The sequence below is a fragment of the Platalea leucorodia genome (genome assembly GCF_965183815.1).
Source record: "Platalea leucorodia genome assembly, chromosome: 8".
NCBI classification, from domain to species: Eukaryota; Metazoa; Chordata; class Aves; order Pelecaniformes; family Threskiornithidae; genus Platalea; species Platalea leucorodia.
The window spans coordinates 34,519,660-34,534,141 of record NC_138830.1 but is presented as its reverse complement, the minus strand read 5'-3'; the positions used below and the strand labels follow the sequence as shown (position 1 = coordinate 34,534,141).

General features: G+C 40.6%; 1 protein-coding gene across 5 annotated transcripts in view; it reads right to left on the bottom strand.

The window, feature by feature from the left end:
- Positions 1-14,482, bottom strand: part of RSPRY1 (ring finger and SPRY domain containing 1) — a 39,942-nt gene that overhangs the window by 21,664 nt on the left and 3,796 nt on the right. For 3 of the 5 annotated variants that reach the window (XM_082319500.1, XM_082319499.1, XM_082319497.1), the window contains exons 2-3: positions 6,170-6,354; positions 3,483-3,982 (exon numbers count right to left, since the gene is read on the bottom strand). In XM_082319500.1, the coding sequence (XP_082175626.1) occupies positions 3,483-3,829 (347 nt within the window). In that variant the 5' untranslated portion in view covers positions 3,830-3,982; positions 6,170-6,354. Of the gene's footprint in view, positions 1-3,482; positions 3,983-6,169; positions 6,355-8,508; positions 8,589-14,482 lie in introns of all 5 variants that reach the window. The other 2 variants (XM_082319498.1, XM_082319501.1) reach the window with 2 other exon arrangements.

Genomic DNA, 14,482 nt, shown 5'->3' with positions numbered 1-14,482 from the left:
TTTAACAGAAGATATTTAACCCAATTTCCTTTCCAACACGAAAAACACAAAAAGTTCAGTTAGATCAGTTCCTCAATCTGATTTCTTGGAGCAATGGCAAGAACCTATGGCCAGTGCTTATCTGAGCAGGCACTGCTGTTGAAAGTACCTAAAGCAAGATCTCAAAATCCAGTTCAGTAAGCATCTCCAGGTCCAGAAAAAGTTTGTGCAGCAGCATGTTCTAAATGCTTTATTCAGTGCTACCGAGGCACTGTGAACTAACCCCAGGCTTAGAATGATAAGTTCCACACTCCATTTCTATCACACACCTCTGAAATGAAACCAGAAATGCTAAATACAGATGAATTTTAGAAAATTTCAACACAGATTAATCATGCAGATAATAAAGCTACCTACTTTGGAGGGATTAATTATAAAAGGAGAGAAAAATCTCAGTTTTGACTAAAAATAGATGATTAAAATACATGCTTTTCTCACCAAAATATTAATACTCTCAAATATTTACACAAGAAAATGATGAAGTTTAAACACATTTTTATGTTGCTGTAACACTGGAAACAAATATCCCTCCCCCATCTCTTTACTTTTCTTCTGGAAACTAATCTCCCCAGCAGGAAAAAGCAGTGCAGTGATGCAAGTAGAATTACTTCAAGAGAAAGGATGTAAAGACTCAAAGAAAGAAGAAAAAAAATACCATGAGTACTATGATAAAAAAGGAAGAAATTTTCATCAGCAAGATTTCTAATTTTGTCATGGGTAGCACATGTTAACAGTACTGGCACTGAGCAAAGGAGAGTTCTGTTTCACTGATTTGCCAGTTTAACCACTTAATTTCCAAACATCCCCACCTTCCTCGTTTAGAAACAAAACAGTCATTTTGCTAATTTCTTAATTTGTAAAGCAGCACTTCATATAAACTCCAAAAATTAGTACTTCTAAGTTCTTCTGAGGTTAGGAAGAAACTTAACTCCTTTCCTTCTAGAAAAGAGTTATCTCTAGATACGAGAGGGAAAAAAGCAGTTGTCAGACATGTTTTAGGTTCAAACTTTGAGATTTGATAAAGCAAACAACAAGAAAACCCAAACAAACAGCAAACAGGGAAAGCAACTGTTCATTGCAGATCTCAGCATAACAACTTAATTTACAATTCATCTCTGAGTGTCCCCATGTATTAACTTTCAGTGCAGAATTTGGAAAAAATTGTCAGAAAAAGGCCTTTGCCTTCCATTCTTTAGGCTGCTATCTTTCGCTTTTTAAGGTTGTACTATCACACTGAAGCCCATATTTCCAACCTGCTATTACTTACATGGTTTCATTTTAGTTTTACTTTAGTCTTGCACATTTTTTTGACGTAAAGAGATTTGTCAGTTTCCCTACCATTTCCTTCAGTTGTGGTGTTTTCAAAACTGAAAAATCAGGCTCTAGGAGGAACAGGTAATAATGGAACATACTTATTCCTGCAAGTCTCTCACTTACACTGAAAACCAAGATTTCCAGACATGGATGCCCCCCGCAGTGAGCATTCCTATTAATCTAAACAGGGCTATCATTAGCTTCAAGTCTAGGAGAAAGACTCCTTAATTTTTTTTCAGACTCATTTAGACAGTTTGCCTCGGGAGTAGACCCCTCAATTATTCATAGCTGTACATCTTTGTCTTATCTGCAACAACTTGTAATACGTAGCTGTGTTGTAAAACTGGCTGTGTCTTACCAACTGCCTTCATACAAAACAAGGGAAACCAGTATACAAGTACAGCCCACTTTGGGGCTTCCCAGGATGAGAAAGGCATTACTATAAGTGAACATGTCTAGCAGAAGGCTACTGAGATGGTTGAGGGCTACAGAACATGGCATACAAGCAAAAGCCAAGAGAAATAGATTTGTTCGTCATTAAGGGGCAGTAGGGGAGAAGAAAGGAAGCCTTATTGCTGTCTGCCACTTCATAACTGGAAAGAGCAGAGAGGACAGAGCCAGACTCTTCTCAGAGGTGCACAACAACAGGCCAAGAGGCAACAGGGGTGTGCTGGAACATGGGAAATTCCAACTTTTAAAAATGTTTACTTATTTAAAGCATGGGGGTGGCCAAGCACTGGAACAGGGACCCAAAGAGACGGAGAATCTCCATATTCTGAAGATGTTCAACACTTGACTGGACAAGACCCTAAGCCACCTGCTCCAGCTAGACCTGGGTTTTAAGCAGGAAGCTGGAACGGATGAACTTCTGGAGGTCCCTTCCAACCTATGTGATTACGTGAGTCTAAAAGTATTTCACTGGAGGCTGTATAAAAAAAAATACAGTAGTTTCAGGAATTTGTCAGAAACAGGACTCCAGGATCAGTGAAATAACTATGCTTATTGTCCCTCAGTAACACAGGAAAGTGCTTACAAGATTACAAAACCGATTGCAAGACCCACAGGAACAGGATCAACTATGCACAAAAGTGTTGTGAAACAGCTTAGGGAGCTGAACTTAGGGGAAAGGGGAAGGCATACAAGATTAGGGAGAGACTCTGAAAAAATTTGCCATGATTTTAACTTATGATTTGAAGACAAACCACAAAATAAAACCTGTTAAAAAAATCTCTTAGATTTAAATGTTGAAGAAAAATATGCCCTGGTATTTCCACTTAAAGCATTTTACAGCAGGAAGGCAAACTCTTCCTCTGCAGGCACATTCCAGAGTAACAATGCAGGTCTATGAATCAAGGCTCACGTATTTTTGAACCTAATCCACCTTAAATCTCAACTGTGAGGCTACAATAGTGTTTTTCCTTCTGTTTTGGCCTTTCCAATTCCTAGCCTGCACCTAAGCCAAAAGGTGATGAGCTAACTTAATCCAACATTTTTAAGGTCCTTTTAAAGCTTTGTAGAAAGCAATGCAAAACCAAAAAAATAACGATGAATCCATAAATATCCCCCACACCCTTAATGGATGCTTTCAGCATGCAAGGAATGCAATACTGGGATCATGAGTTGAACAGCCACAACATGCTGTCTTTAAAAAGTCGTCAGACTTATAACTGGAAAGAAAACCTCAGTCTGTTTATACAAGCTAACAAAGATCAAAGCTCTCAGTTTTGCTTAACCATTTCCAAAGAATTAAATACAGCCTGAAAACAGAAATCTTGCACAACAACCAATTTTTAGGACAGAAGTTCCCAAACTCTGGAGCGTTCATTGCTTCCTAAACTGTGTATCTATGCCAGATAAGAAACACTGAGCACACTCTTCATCCCACCTGGGTGTAGGCCCATACAGGAACTGTGAGAAAACTCCTCAGCTGCTGGAAGAGCCTGTACCTGGGCACTTAGGAGCTACTTCTATTACCTAGGAAAGGTGCTCCTCTCCTAAGCCTCCAGATGGAAACGCACGGCTGCTTCAGGGAGGGTCAGGTGTAGATCGGTGAGAGGATGGAGTCACAGTTTGAGAGAAGACAAGAACATTTTCATTCATGTTGAATTATTCCTTGAGGAGGTACTTACTTATCTACTAACGTCCGAATTACAGCCAGTGTGTCAAGTACTAGCCCATCCACATTCTGTTTTTTCCTTCTTGGTTCATGAGGTCCTCGCCCCCTCCTGGGTGGACGGACAGGGTCCCTTGGGTGGCTTCTTGCTTCAGGTACGTGTACTCTACTGTTCTCCGTTTGCCGACTCCGAGATTCTATGTTGTCTTCTGCTCCGCTGTCATCGCGGCAAACACATGAGTTTCCCATATTGCTAGCCCCCAAGGCTCCCAGTAAGCAGGGAATGTGGTGCTCTAGAGTCAACAGTAAACCTTGAAAAAGGCTTCTGCTAGCATAGAACACAACCAAAGCAACTACAATCATCTAGAAAGTTTTAAGAGTAATGTTTGTGTGATCCTGAATTGTGGGGTTTTTTTTGCATTATAAGTGTTGCTACCAGCTGGAATGAATAGGAAGTTGGAGACTTAGTTTCCGATATAATCGGTTATAATACACATTGGTCATCCAGAAGGAGGTCTGAAAAAGCAAACCCAAAACAAGAGTCAGTGTTACTACTTCTAATGAATAACAGAAGAATTCCTATTTTAGTAAACAGAATCAGTCTTGTTGGATAAAGCACCTAGGAAACATAAGGTTTGCACCTGAAGTCTATTGTGGGGAGGGGGAAAGGAAGGAAGAGAAGGAGTAGGAAGTTCACTGGGTAAGTAGCTCCCGCCCACACACCATTCCTTTCTACACTACCTATTATTTCCCAGTTCTTCCATGGTTTCTGGATGCAGAGGAACAACTTTGTCCTTAAATCTAGCACACTGCTACCCTTTAAGTGGTAAGTATAAACTGTTTCATTTGTTCTTTACCCTTTAGAGACATACTGCTCAAGCCACACAAGTAAAGGTTGCACGTGTAAGGTTCTCATTTCACATCAGGAATATTCAGTGCCATTTCCAGACTCACTGTACAAAATAGCCTAAATTGTAAAGCTATTGTAAATTGTAAAATAGCCTAATTCTTTACAATTTTGGCTAATCTCAAAAAACAATAGATTTAACAGTGAACTCTGTGTTTAACCCATCTGCACATAAACACATCTTTTTGGAACATGCCTACATCAACTGGATTCTCACCCAAAGAAGCACTAAGTACTGACCCTGAAATAAAAAGGAACTTTAATGCCTACAAATTTAACTGGGATTTTGAAAGGGGTGTTTTTTGTGCAGGTTGTATGCTTGTTTGGACCTAGTGTCAACCCACTCTTCCCCTTTTTGGGATTCAAGACTGTTTCAGTCATTCTTTCGTTCTCAATTCAAATGGTTTGGATCAAATACAGGCCTACTAGAAACTAGAACTGTAGGGCAGTCCCTCAGAATCACTGAACTGAGAATGCTAGAGAGCAAAAGGATTCAAAACCCTGCCTCATTGGAAGTTATTTTGCAAGCCATAGAGTATATTTCTGTAGAACATTATGTAAAGTCTCAGCTAAAACAAAGCCCTTCAAAAGACATCATTTCATTACTTCCAGCATGCCAGAATAAATAAGTAACTTTTAAGATTAAGCTCATGTTATTCTTTTACAAATCAAGTTTAACATTTAAGCTAGAAATTATGGTGAATGTCCTGTAATAGGTTATTACTATTCTACAGTTATTAAATAATCTATTGAACAGCAGACATGTAGCACCATAGAATTAAAAGAAAGTCAAAAGACAGTTGCCACCTTTCAAATATGAAAGGCTCCCTACCATCGGAGCCAACTGGCAACTGTGCAATTGCTGGCTGCCAATTGGGACAAGCTCATAACAACATTATTTGGGAAGCCAGACACTGGTCATATGAGCAAGTCTCTGGATGTACAGCTGTCAATGGAAAAGCATTGCAAACAAGCTCTCACAAACATTTCTGTAGGTTTGAAGTACGTTATCTTCTTTTAGTATGGTGAAAAGTTCAGTATTAAGCAATTAAATGAAGACTAACTTGGGGGTGTGTGTGTGTGGAATCCCTCAAGGGATATTAATTGAAAAAAAATACAAGATCTTGACTTCTGGTTCAAGAAATTCCTGAACCACAGATCATTAAAAGGGTTTCAGCATCACAACATGCTTGCCTTACTCTCTAAGCAGTTTAACCACAACAAGAGGTGGGACACCAGGTGCAGGAGTCCTTCCATCTGAGCCAATACAGCTGTTCTATTCTCAGCTAGCAAGTAAAAAGTAGATGTGAGGGTGCCAATACAGATTGTATAGATCTTAAATGGAACTGTTTAAGATCACAACCAGTTCAAGTGACTTTAAAAGGTTGGGTAGATTTTGGTTGGTTGTTTTTTGTTCTTTGAAGAAGAGCTAGTTACATGCAATGCAAAACATGTCTTCCAAAAATATGCATATATTTGTGAATACAGATCATTTAAGACTATTTTAGCAACGTATGTTACTAAAATGTAAAACTGCATAATTCGTGTGTTACAGATTTAGAATCTGAATTTAGTTAAGCTGTTCTGTAACTTAAGAAAACGTTAACACAGTGAATCTGGCCTGTCATCAAAACAAGCATGGAAAAACTGTATTTTAGGGATTAGCAATGAGTAAGAACCTACCTAAGGAAACAAAAATAGACATAAGTCAAGATTAAAACTGATTATTGAAACCTAAGTTTTTCTGTTTGACAACTTAAATCATGATTAAAAACAGGTGATTGTAATTAACTCACCTTTAAGTATGTTTGGTTCAGGAACAGTTGGGCTTGCTCACAAAGCACTGTAACAGAAGTGGACTGCACTTCTTCAGGGTACACGCAGTTGTATCCGGAAAAGCAGCACTCTAAGCCTTTATCGTGGGCAATGAGTCATTATGGTTGACTCTGCTTTCACTTTTAGGAACAACTTTGAAGAGTCCCTGAAGACAGAGGGAAAAGAAAGAACAATTCACTTGGAAGCTGCCTCTAAGGCAGACGTATGCCACCTCCTCCCTACGTCCGCCATGACATCAAGTCATGCTGTTATTTTCAGCCATGTTCAGCTTTTATGGGGGAATTTCCCTCAAGGCTTCAAAAACCAGTTTGCCACCTACTAGCTTTAGTACGAGACACAGCTACAGAAAACCCAATCTGTTTTTGCAGCCTTGGTATTCCAGACACCATCGCAAGTGCAGAGCAGTGACTGACTCCTCCCCTCAAATTACTGCTTACAGGAGGAAGAAGGGAAGCAATAGTATCTGCTCCAGATCACCCTTCAGTAGAGTAGGGACAGCAGAAAATAAAAGCAAGTACACTATAAAAGTTGATTAGGTAAAGGGAAAAGAGAAATGACAGGATAAACTCCCCTTACTTAGTAAAGAGCCGAGTTTGACAGCATTGACTTGGCTGTTGCTTACCATCATATACAAGGAACTCATTGTCAAGCCTCAAACAAACTGAAAGGCTGAATAATGAGGAACATAAGGTAGAAGAGATTGCTACAGATCCACCTTGCAAACCAGCTTGTCTGGACAGAGTACGAATGCATGAAGAGAAGTTCAGAAGTGCAAAGGAAAAGATTTTTAAGAAAAGTCCTTTAAAACAGTAATGTACTAGATTGCATTTCAGCTGGCATATTTTTTAAGGACAACTTTACAACATTATAATGAACTGTGACTGTAGCATTAGGCTGCTGGTGGCCATCCCAACTCCCTCACTCTCACTGCTGAAGTAAAGAGGACAGAGACATCAAACTTCAGGTCAGGTCAACTGCAGGATGCAACAGGGAAATACAGTAGAGAAGGGAGATGCAAGTGATAAGAGCAATCAATTATGCTTCTGTCCAAACTCAGAGACCTCAGTGACACAACCAACACACAAAACCAAAAGCATTTTGCACACCATGAAAGATGAAATATATTATTATTGTTTCAGTAAGAGGTAACAATCTCTGCATACAGAGAAGGAAAGAAATCTTTAAATTTAACTTCAGGCCTCATTTTTGCAAATCCCTGCTCTCAACAACACCTGGACACAAGAAAGTTTTTTTTAATTCCAAAAATACTTAACAGTCTACTTGCAAATATTGTGGCAATAAAAGAAGAAAGGATCTTTTTAAAGACTTTGTCTAAAAGAAGAAAAAAATTCAAGGAGCAAACCAAGAATATCACAATAGCAGTATCAAGATAAGCCAAGATAAGCTTCTTGTCCTACCTGGCAGCAGATACTTAAAGCTGGGCATAACAGCAAGCACACAATAACAGACAAATAGGCTCTTTCCTAGTGTTCTCACCAGAGAGCCAGTAGCTCAGTCTCCTGAGACAAAGGCCACATGTTTGTTTTGCTGTTAAAACACCGCTAAGGAAGAGAACTAATCTTGCATAATCCATTTGTTTTTCAGTAGTTACACAGCTAAGAGTCTCTGCAACTGCTTTTAAAATTTAGTAGTCTTCCATTACAATGTTGTGACCAAAGTACTAGATTTCTTAAAAATTATGTTATTGGAGAATTTAGTGTGGTTTGTGACTTTTACCTTTCATCTTTTAACATCACATCAAAACACTCTTTAACCCAAATATGTTATGAGCTAACAGCTAAGATACACCTAAGCACCAGCACAAGAGTAAGAAGTTTCCCTGGAAGGCCACTGGAACAGAAATCTATTGTCTCCTGTCAGGGCTACAATGACACCGTGCAAACACCATTTTCTTAAACCATTAGTGCAAGTCAAAGTAGATCTGAAAGTCTTCAGATGAAGCAACAGTGCGTGAAAATACCAGCAAGAGCTAAGCTACAGGACAGAAAGAAGACAGGTTCTCTATCTTAAAAGCTGTGACCACTTTCCCTGTGATTAGCTTGATTTTAGTATCATTCAGATACACTGCAGTGCTAGAAAGCCTCATCCCATCTGCTTTGCACTTGCTCGAGGAATATTCTTTGGCAAATTTAGAAAGTGATAACAAGATCATGAAAGCTGTTCACAACAGCATCCAGATTTATAAAAGTTCTAACACTTTTACTTTGAAATGGTATTTTAATAAAAGCTTGACCCTACATTTTTAAGTGCAAGAAATGGTAAAGGCAGCAGCCAGTACCTGCTTTTCAACAGGCAGGGTCATCCATTCACTCTGAATTCTGACCATCAGATGTTACTTCGGGATGCAGGACTATGAAGCTGCCAAACATTTGATAAAAATGTAAGTTTTTATTCTATAGGAAGTATCTGGTACCAATACCTATCTCTCTGAACAGATACTGCAGGAACAGCAGAGAATGCCAGTGTCCAACATCTCCTTCTTTACACCTGCAGGACACCCACTGGACGGCTGCCCTGGCACATTTTCCCCTCAACAAAGCACCAGGGTCAGATGCCATTTGAGCTGGACGCCTCCCCTGCACAGGAGAAAAGCAGCTGCTAGGGCACTGCCAGAGCCCTGGCAGAAGCAGCCCCCCGTGCCCCCGCACACCTCTACCGGCCATTGGGACCACCCCTGCTACAGCAAAGCAGCTGCTTTCCTGGCAGGCTCAAGCACGTACATGGATGCACGAAGGAGTTGCAAGCTGCAAAGACTGACCAACCTGCCACAGCTGGAAGTCCAAGTGAGGGGGGTGTGTGGGGGAAATAATCATCAGCCATTGAAACAAATGCTATTTGAGTAGATTTGCACCTGCCTGGCGGCACAGATGCCCAGCTTACTCAAGAAAGGCCTCCTCTTGATCATCTGACAGAGCACGCCAATGGAGAAGTCAGCTCCAAGTGGCATTAGGCTCATTTTCTCTGCAATACGCAGCCCAAGAGTGGGTGATTCATCCCCTCAAATATTCGGTTACAGCCAACCATAATACTGCCTCATGATGGAAAACGCCTCTCTTTTCCATGAAATGGAGTACATTGCCAAGCAAACAAAAAACCTCATATGCTTAAATGAGTAGAGAGGGTTTCAGCTACTAGAACCACTTTTCCAGCTTCTGCCACTGTTACAAGAGTAACACCATCAATTTCTCCTCCCAAGAGCAGAGTAACACAGGAGCTCAGTCAGCAAACCACATAGTAAAGTTGACAGCTTTTCAAATGCAAAACTCAGTTTTGGGCAGCAGTTTCCTCTTAAGGAGATAAAATAATCAGAAATATTTCTTCAGCATTTCTTTCCCAAGAAATGATGCTCCTAAAAAGGAAGAGATGGAAATCCTTGTGATGCCAGTCGGATGAAAAGTTCAAACTACCACAAGAAGGAAACACAGCTATGAATAGCTGCAAGATAATCAACTTCAATACAGGAATAAGAGGGGGAAGAGGCCAGTTTGCAACTACAAGCTTTTGTAACATGGAGAGGATATCAGCTTTGAAATGATCGGGGTAGGTGATGAAAACCAAGAATTTCCAGTAAATTAGGTACAATTATAATGTGAAATTGAGACTTTCTCAGGAGATTGCATTGAGAACTGAGGTCAACCTCTCAACTGTAAGACTTGTGCAACTAAAAAGAAACTCTCCGTCCAGTGCAGCTACCACACAGTGCACATAAGAAGTGGACCACAGGCTACAAGAGGAGCAAGTAAATGCTGTGCCTGTTCTTTTGCATGAAGTAACCAAGCATCATGTTGTGTAATCTAAAGCAAACCCCTAATTCAATTCTGTTTTCTTTAAAAAAATATCCCAGAGGGTTAAGACTAGCGTCAAAACTCAATGGGAAACAGCATTTACTGGCATGCAGCATGTCACCATCCGCAGGACAAAGTCGTTGCCACAATCATTTGCTTTCCTGCTGTAGTAAGAGCACCCTAAACCAAAAGCAGATTGACCTTGAGCATGCCTGTTTCACAGAAAGGGAAAGAGACTGATCACCTCTCAAAAAAAACTTTCTAGCTTCTGCCCAAGTGCTTGTCAGTGAAAACCCCCAACGTTGTGGAGGGCTTATGCAAAAACTTGGGCTTTAACCCTGCAGTCTTCTCTAGGTAATTCTAGCTTTGCCAGAAACACAAAGTAGTTGAAGGATCTGATCTCTTGTTCAACTTGATGCGATAACAGTCAAAGGAGAAAGAAGAAGCAGATACTAACTACCACCACAGTAGTTTCTTTTTCTGTAGACTCACTATGAAAGTCAGTTTTTATAGTCACCTGTACATTGGACTACTTCTGTCTTTTTACTTCCCTTAAATCTCTTTTTAAGCTGGTACAGGAACGCTAAAATTGCAACATGGATTTAAAGTGAACTTCACTGTCTCACTTAAACTAGTGTCTCCAAAGTAGGCCTGGTAAAGAGAGACTCCTGCCCTGCCCAGATTTTCCCTTACCTCTGGATAAGGAGAGACCACTGCCCAGGGCTCCTCAAGCATCAGAGACTGTCCTGCTACAGCTCTGTCTGAAAGAGGAACTGAAGCATTTACCACCTCCTAGCTTCCTCCATCTCAGAGGTCATAATTTCTCATCTCACAATCATTTAGATGGAACTGTCCTTTGTACCACAGCCTTCAGAAAATCTCAGCTTTGCTTTAGCACTTTGAATGTCTAAACCACCCATCCGACACTGGTATCAATCATGCAGAACATGACTTCCTCCTGATTCCCTTCTCCCCAAACTGCAGAAGGGTCATTACATTTCTTTTCAGAGACAAAGCTATGCTTTGAGGCTGATGAATACACATCCAAGATAATGATCTTTTAAAAAAGATAGTGGTATCTGACAGCTCCAGGGAAGCTGAACAAGACTTGCCTCCAGCAAGCTGACATGGCAGAGCTGCACAAGCTCAGCAGTTGCCCAAGGAGCAGAATATAATGCACTGCTTCAGAAGCAGCAGGAAGATAAGGATAACACCCTGCAGATGGCAGGGAACACTAATCCTACAAACTGAAGGGATACAAGCACACAAAATAAAATTGGTTAGCTATACCATATTAAGTTTTGCCACAAATGTTCATTTGGAGGCTTATAAATAAATCCTTCAATTAATTCAAGTTAATCTCCCTTGCTGCCCTGAAAGTTACAGACGTTATCGACAATAAACGAATTTGCTATATTTTGACAAAAATCTTCATGATATCAGGATTCAAAATTAAAAAAAAAAAAAAAAAAGGAAAGAAAAGACCAAGAAATTCCAGAACAAACAGTGCTGGGAGGAAAGCGTGGACTCTTTGGGTACCAAGCAGAGGTGCAGAATTGCAAAGAAACAACACAAAAAACCCAATACATTTTTTTTTTTTTTAAGCTTTTTCTAGTAAATTTAATAACAGTCCATTCCAGAAAGGATAAGGCTTTACCTATATTACTATCCAGAAACCAATGAAAGCGTTCTCTTAAGTTACAGAGAGATCAACTCATTGTAGTAAACTGCAATAATACATAGTTAGTTTAAAGCAGCTCATACATTAACAAAAGATAAACTACAAAAGCATTCTGAGGTACAAATCAAGAGACTGAGCAGCTCAAACAGGCACACAGTGCAGTCCTGCCATGGGAGCTAGATCTAGGGCTAGCACAGAGGCATCTGAGTAATCACGCTGTGGGCTATGGGAAGATGCTACAAGCGGGGACTGCTGGAAGCAGGGACAGATTCTTGTCAGCAAACCACTGCCTTTGTGTAACAGAGCTTAAATGGTGAAATTCCAGAGTTGTGCTGTTTCTTGTCTGTAAACTAATCTTAGTGCTTTTGTTTCTCTTAAGTCAGAGCCAGGGCTTGTTTTCAAAGGAAGGTTAAGTACCGAACTACTCTGTAGAAGGCAGAACAGTCTCCTGCTACCATAGAAATGAGCCCAGCTAGATGGCATGACTAAGCTATTACAAATGCATAAAATACATTGAAAACAGTTTTGGATGTGTGAAAGATTTTGATAACATTGCTGAAAAATTCAGTGATGCCTCAGTTGGAAGCTTGCATTGTCGGCTGTCTGACAACTGCGTCGGAGAGCAGAGCACAGAGCAGGCAATGTCTAGACCCTCCTATTCTCAGCCTCACCAAATTTGTCACTTTATGACACTGGTTATCATCTCAAACATGAAAAACCTAACAGTGTGGCAGGAAACAGGCTGAAGAAACTTCCACTTCTTGTTAATTCAAGCAGCATTGGAGGATGGCCTGATCTTTCGGTGCCAGTAGTTGAGAGCCAGTTTTGTGACCTTCCTTGCCAATCATGGAAAGCCAGCAGCTCTTTCTTTGCTAGCCTAAGTTCAGGACTGCACCGGCAGAGCAGGAGATGTCCTTCTGATTCTCTTTCCTCCTGTAAGTGGATACAGCAACAGCTGCTCAAAGGACTGCCATACGAGGCAAACATAACATGTAGGTCACTAGGTTAGCAAACCTGCCTCAGGCACTCATGGGAAGCGTGATCCCTGATCCGGGGCTTCCAGAACTGAAGTCTACAGAACTTGATGCACAGCTCTGGGCAGGTCACTGGAACCCCTTAACTTGCCTATTAAAAGGAAAAACAAAAAACCCCACACAAGAACTCAGCTTTGCTTCTCCCCATTTGTCTCTTCAGGTTCTGCCTTTAGGAACTTTTCTTTCCACCCTGCTACAAGTCCACCACGAAAGCACACTGCAGGATGTTGAGTAGGTGACCACATGTAACACAAGTGCTTCTGTCAGCAGCAGAGCCAGTGACGCCAGGTCTCACTGGTATCCTGCTACTACCACTGAGCTGTGGTAATTTTTTTTAGTGTTTTAAGGCCTCTGCCTGTATGAAGAAACTCAGAGGAAGTTGGTCAATGGGTTTCAGAGCTCCGGTGGCTGAGAAAAAGAAGAGGACTGACTGCCCGAGAGACAACTTAGACAAGCGCACGTGGGTTAAGAAGTGGGCTGAAGACAAGCATGTAGGTGTTTCACAAGGCAGCCTAAAAATGGTTCAAACAAAAGTGCATACCCATTTTGAGTTTGTTATGGCTGCACATCAAAAAAGGCAGAAAGCTCAAAAACAATTTAAGAAGCTCTCAAAGCCTGTAACAGTATCAGGAACACAAAGTCATGGTCATCTGGGGCTTCTCTTAAGTAACTTCGTAAGGAATGTCAGGAAAAATAAGAGTAACTGTTTTAATAATTATATTTAGATACTATTTCACAAAATGTACCAGAGGGGTAAACCTCTAAAGAGAAAAAACCTCACCTGTTGCTCAATTTTAAAAAAAATCTTTCACTCCAGGACTGCTACATTGATGAGAGTTTGAGTGCAAACACACACATCATTCTTCATTCACCATTAGGTGAACGTTTTTAAAAGCAGTAAAGAGCTCTAAGCTTTCTCCATGCCACCAAACAGCCTTGCTTTTAGGAAAAAAGAGCATCAGCGTATCTGCTGGATTTTCTTTTTCAATATCGCTTTCTAGCACATCCCACTGTCTACAGGAAGGTATAAAATACACACGAATGAAACAGCCTTCTGGCACGTGGTTCACTGACTATCCTCTAACCTATGATTCAAGCTATATTAATATTAGTTTGTGCACATGCACTGAAGCAAGCAATCCAAAAAGCCATACCAATATTTCAAGTCAAAACGTCTTCAACTCTGGTCCTTCTCATGTCCAGCAAAACACTCAGTTATTCAGAAACTTAAAGCAAAAGTGAAGCACTTCCTATAGCAAAGCCTTAGAAAGGGAGAAAAATAACTACAGTTGCAAGTACTTGGCATGCTTAGAAACCACTACTTCTGCAAGGAAAAGGATGGATTTCTTGTCACTGATCATGGCAACTTGCTGAACCCCCATTAATAAATATACATTAATAAATGATGAGCAGTACCTCAGCCCAGACTTTCAGCTAGCAAGTATCCCTACCAAATGGGCAAAACCTACCAAATACACAAAGTTCCCATGGCAGAGCTGGGTAAACATCTAAAGCACAAGCTTGGCCACAATAGTAGTAGATCAAGGTACCAGATCATTACAAGCACAGCTGAAGAGAGATCATGATGCATTGGTCAGTCACACAACCTCATGAGTCATGCATGAACATTTGACTTATATTAGACCTCAGCAACATGATGAAGAGTAGAAAAGGAAATACACAGCCACTGCCATGCCAACTTTACAGTCACCGCATACAAGCCAGGAAGGGAAAACAAAATGTATTGTCAGT